A 4003-nucleotide genomic window follows, 5' to 3' on the forward strand; every position below is an offset into this window, starting at 1 on the left:
CCATTGGGGGCCATGGGGCATTTCCCCACACATTACCTGCAGCAAACCGCACTGCCAAAAAAAAAAAAAAAAAAAAAAAAAAAAAAAAGCCTTAACTTATGAACACTTCTTCCCTTTAGCAACAACTCTTTTCAGAATTCCTTTAAATATTGTATTTCTTGACTCCGTGTTTTGATTTCTGAAAACTAGATATGTATACAAAAGTGTAGCTTTCTATTAACTAGTTCACCTGCCCATCTCTAGTCATGAATTGCTGTTTTCAGGCACATATTTAGTAACATCCAGAAGAGTTTTCCTAATCACCCAGGAATTCTTAAACTGTGTTTTAAAAGGGAAGATTTTGTGCGGTGGAGTTGTCAAGGTTTGGATTTTTGGAAAATGAAATTTCTGTATGGTTTACATCATATTTGAATTAACATGAAAATTCGATCCAGAACACCCGAGCTTCTTTTGGGTGGGGGTGGTTGTTAGTTTTCTCCGCATCCGTTAACGGAGAATTTATTTAGGGAGACCCGGTTACTCAGACCGGCTGTGGCCATTACAGAGCTCACTGAGGCTCAGAGGTTAAGGAATGTAAAGAGGTCAAACTGAGAACTTGAAACAGACATGAAAGAAACAAAATCCACCAATATATAGAGAATAATTACAAAAGTTAGAAGTGTGTGTCAGAAATGGTGAACTTCAGGTAGGTAGGAAGAATTATTCGTGTAAATCTTCCTACAAATGGTAGAAATTTCTTAATTAAAAAAGAAACAGGAACCCCTCCCCACACACACCCACACATTGCGCTCCAACTCCAGAGTGCCGGTGCGCGCGGAAGCAGTCTGTAAGTAAGCTCCAGTAAGTAAGCAAGCAGCTTCGGGACATTTTCTAAAGTGCTCTTTGCAGTGCAAGAGCTTAGAATGCGGCTAGTTTTAGGCATGGAATCTCTTTCCAATAAACTCTTCAAGAGGCGCCTTACTTCTTTAGACTAAATCCCATTTGTCAGATTCTTTTAAAACGTGTGTCAGATACCAGGAGCTTTGTGGGGGAAACGGAGGCGAAGAGCTTGGGCGCCCTGAAACGTTTTGCAACGAATGAGCGAATGAATGAAACCTGGCCCCAGAGAGCTGGAGACTGGGGAATTAGCAGGAACTTTCTCTGTGCTCTTGGAACGCAGCAAACTGCAAACTTAGGAACTGGGAGAGCTGGGGCTTCAGAGACTCAGTGTCACTCAACTCCCAGCATCTGTGAACAGGTGCGGTTCCGACTGAGCAGCCCGGGCCGGGTACCAACTAACTCTGGGGCAGAAAAGATGCGGCCCTCCTGAAGGGGACTTCGCAGCCTGTCCACGCCGCACTGCCCTCATCTAGTGGCTTCGAAGGCCGAGCTGTGGTAGCCCTGCTATGCACTTGGTGCTTTTTCCCCGCCCTTACAGGGGCTCGCCTAGGTCTGATCCCTAACCCAGTGCCCAGTCATTCCCTTATCTAACTTGATGGGTCTTTGAGTAAATGAAGCAATAAAATCAGAGGAGCATAAAGAGAAAATAGACAACTAGAAAAGTCACAAGTGTTTAATGGAGAGGAGGGCGCGGGCTGTTTGGACTGTGGCAGAGCTGTGAGGCCCAGACTGGGAGCGGCGCGGAACGGGACCGGTTTTCCGGGGCTGGCAGCTGCCTCGAAAAAGTTTCCTCTGGAACAGTCGCCAGCGGGGGCGGGGGCGGGGGCGGCAGGCGCAGCGGTGTATGTGGGAGGGGGCGTGCAGGCGGGGGAGGCCGCCAGGGGCGACTAGCAAACCGTTATAGTCCTTCAGCACGTCCCTTGGCCAGTGGCCCCCCTAGCCCGCCTCCCCGCCGCGCGGCTGCCCACCTGGCGACGTGACGCTGCACCAATCCTCTTCGAGCTGCTCCCGGGGGTGGGGGGGCCCTCCTTGTACCGCCCCCCTCCCCACCCTGAAAGAGGCGCACCCTGCCGGGGCAGACACTGCGCTCTCGCCCGCAGAGCACCCCTCTAAACTTCTTGGTCTCCAGGACGGACGCTCAGGCGCTTCCCTCGCCTTGGCCAAACTTGCTTTCCCGCCTCTCAAATTCGACTTCCTTGCACTCCAAACTCTTTTCCCTCCAGTTTCCCCTCCTCTGTCTCCCAAGCCACAAACCCCGGTCCCCAATTCTCCCCCCCCCCCCCAACGCACTCTCCCTTCTTCTCTCCCTTTTCAACCTCTTGTCCATTTCCACCTCAGGCTCCAAGCGTTCCTAATTCAGTCGCCCGCTTTCCTTCGGCTCGAAGCCATGGCGGGACCTGGGGGTTGGAGGGACAAGGAAGTCACGGATCTGGGCCACTTGCCGGTGAGTAGAGGACGCCCATCGCCTACGAAGTGCTCTCTTCTTCGGGCTCTGAGCACTGGGGTAGGAGACGGACTTGGGCAAGTCGGGCTAGGACAGAAGTTCGACGGGACCACGGGTGCGGAAAGAGAACCCTGAGTTGGCTTGTGGAAAAGGCGCTCCCCCGCCAGGCTCCCGGCCGCGCCAAATTCACGAAAAGGCAAAGCGACGGGGGTGGGGAAGAGAGAAGAGGTGGCAGTAGGGTGGTGCGGGCGCTGAAATACGGGACATTTTCTAAATGTGGGCCGTTTTGTCTAGTGGTGCTCAGGTAGCTGTACTTCCAGAACTCGAGGAGAGGCCAAAAAGCAAGACGATGCTTGGCTTCCTGAGAGCACTTTTCCCTGTCACCCCGCCGCTCTGTCGTTTGCTTCTTTTGCCAAAGCAGATGCCCACTCGAGGAATGACCTTTACTTCTAGGTGACAGGGGGCTAGAAAATTAAAGCTTTGGAGGCTCATTTCTCTCACTTTATAATGGCGCTTTCTAAAACCTTATTCTGCCAGGGCACTGTTCTCGATTTAGTATTGCAGGAGCGAAAGCACTCGACGCCGCTTGGGGAAGAAGTGAATTCTGCACACCCCAGTTTAAAAAAGAAAATATTGTGCTCACTAGCTATCCAGATATAGATTTTTCTCAGGGTTTTCGTTTGTGAATTCTCTTTTTTCCAAATGCCCGGCTTTCCTCCAGAGTTGTAATTGATTGGCGAGCTATTATCACTGTCGTTATTAGTAGAGTTATTATTTTAGCAGTGCCGTTTATTTCATTGGCATCTGGTCTCTGACAGATATTGGATTCCACCCAACTCCGTTTTTTACGTTCCCTTTTTAGATTGGCATTTCACTCGCACCCTCTCTTGAATGCAAAGGGCCCCTGGACTCTCTGAAAGGGAATAAGCAGGCACCATGCTGGAATGATCACCAGGCAACTGTAGTTCAGGGCAGTGGCCTTCGTGCTTTGGGAAAAGCTAAATATTAACCTTGAGGTTATAGGACTATTCAGAGTCGCAGTGCTTTAATTTTATACATATTTGCCATTTAAAGATTGTCTTCTTAATGAGGGCAGACACCTGTCCCCATAAAAAAAAATGGGGCATTCCCCAAGCCTCACCTATATAATTTTATACTAGAATGGTGTAGAGGAGGTGGTGATGCACATGGGTAACATTTTAGCAAATTGTCTTCAGTCTTAAAGAAAGGAACTTCAATATTGACATGTTGAGTTGCAAATATTAACATTATGGTTATTGATACAGCTTTATAAAATAAATTCACAAAATGTTTAGAAGTTAAATCTTTTTTTTACCCTGCATACATGAAATTTCTGGCATGTGGAGGCCTCAATTGGTGGTTTCCTTTCTGAACAGAATTTTCATATTTTGACTAGATTTACTCTGAAGTAAAAGTGTAAAATCAATGAATAAAATGTTACCGTCCTCCAACATTCCCTATATATGGTGGGAGAAAGAGGGAACAAAAGCAAACTAGGGCAAATATGTGAAACCACAAATAAGTAAACTGAAATAAACCCTTTTTTTTCCTAAAATTGACTGAAGAGTGGAATTGGTAAGTCGTCATAGAAATGATATAGTAGGGAATTCCAAACGGGGGGGGGGGAGGGGGAAGGGTTTTATTGGTACAAAAAAATGG

The 4003-nt window shown here is 48.0% G+C and overlaps 1 protein-coding gene across 4 annotated transcripts in view; it reads left to right on the plus strand.

The window, feature by feature from the left end:
* The first annotated feature begins 1841 nt into the window (after nucleotides 1-1841).
* The window catches only part of NRK (Nik related kinase), a 141273-nt gene continuing 139111 nt past the window's right edge, over nucleotides 1842-4003 (plus strand). For 2 of the 4 annotated variants that reach the window (XM_027053373.2, XM_027053374.2), the window contains exon 1: nucleotides 1844-2323. In XM_027053373.2, coding sequence (XP_026909174.1) covers nucleotides 2267-2323 — 57 coding nt within the window. In that variant the 5' untranslated portion in view covers nucleotides 1844-2266. Of the gene's footprint in view, nucleotides 2324-4003 lie in introns of all 4 variants that reach the window. The other 2 variants (XM_027053375.2, XM_053201497.1) reach the window with 2 other exon arrangements.

This window comes from Acinonyx jubatus, chromosome X (genome assembly GCF_027475565.1).
Source record: "Acinonyx jubatus isolate Ajub_Pintada_27869175 chromosome X, VMU_Ajub_asm_v1.0, whole genome shotgun sequence".
NCBI lineage: Eukaryota > Metazoa > Chordata > Mammalia > Carnivora > Felidae > Acinonyx > Acinonyx jubatus.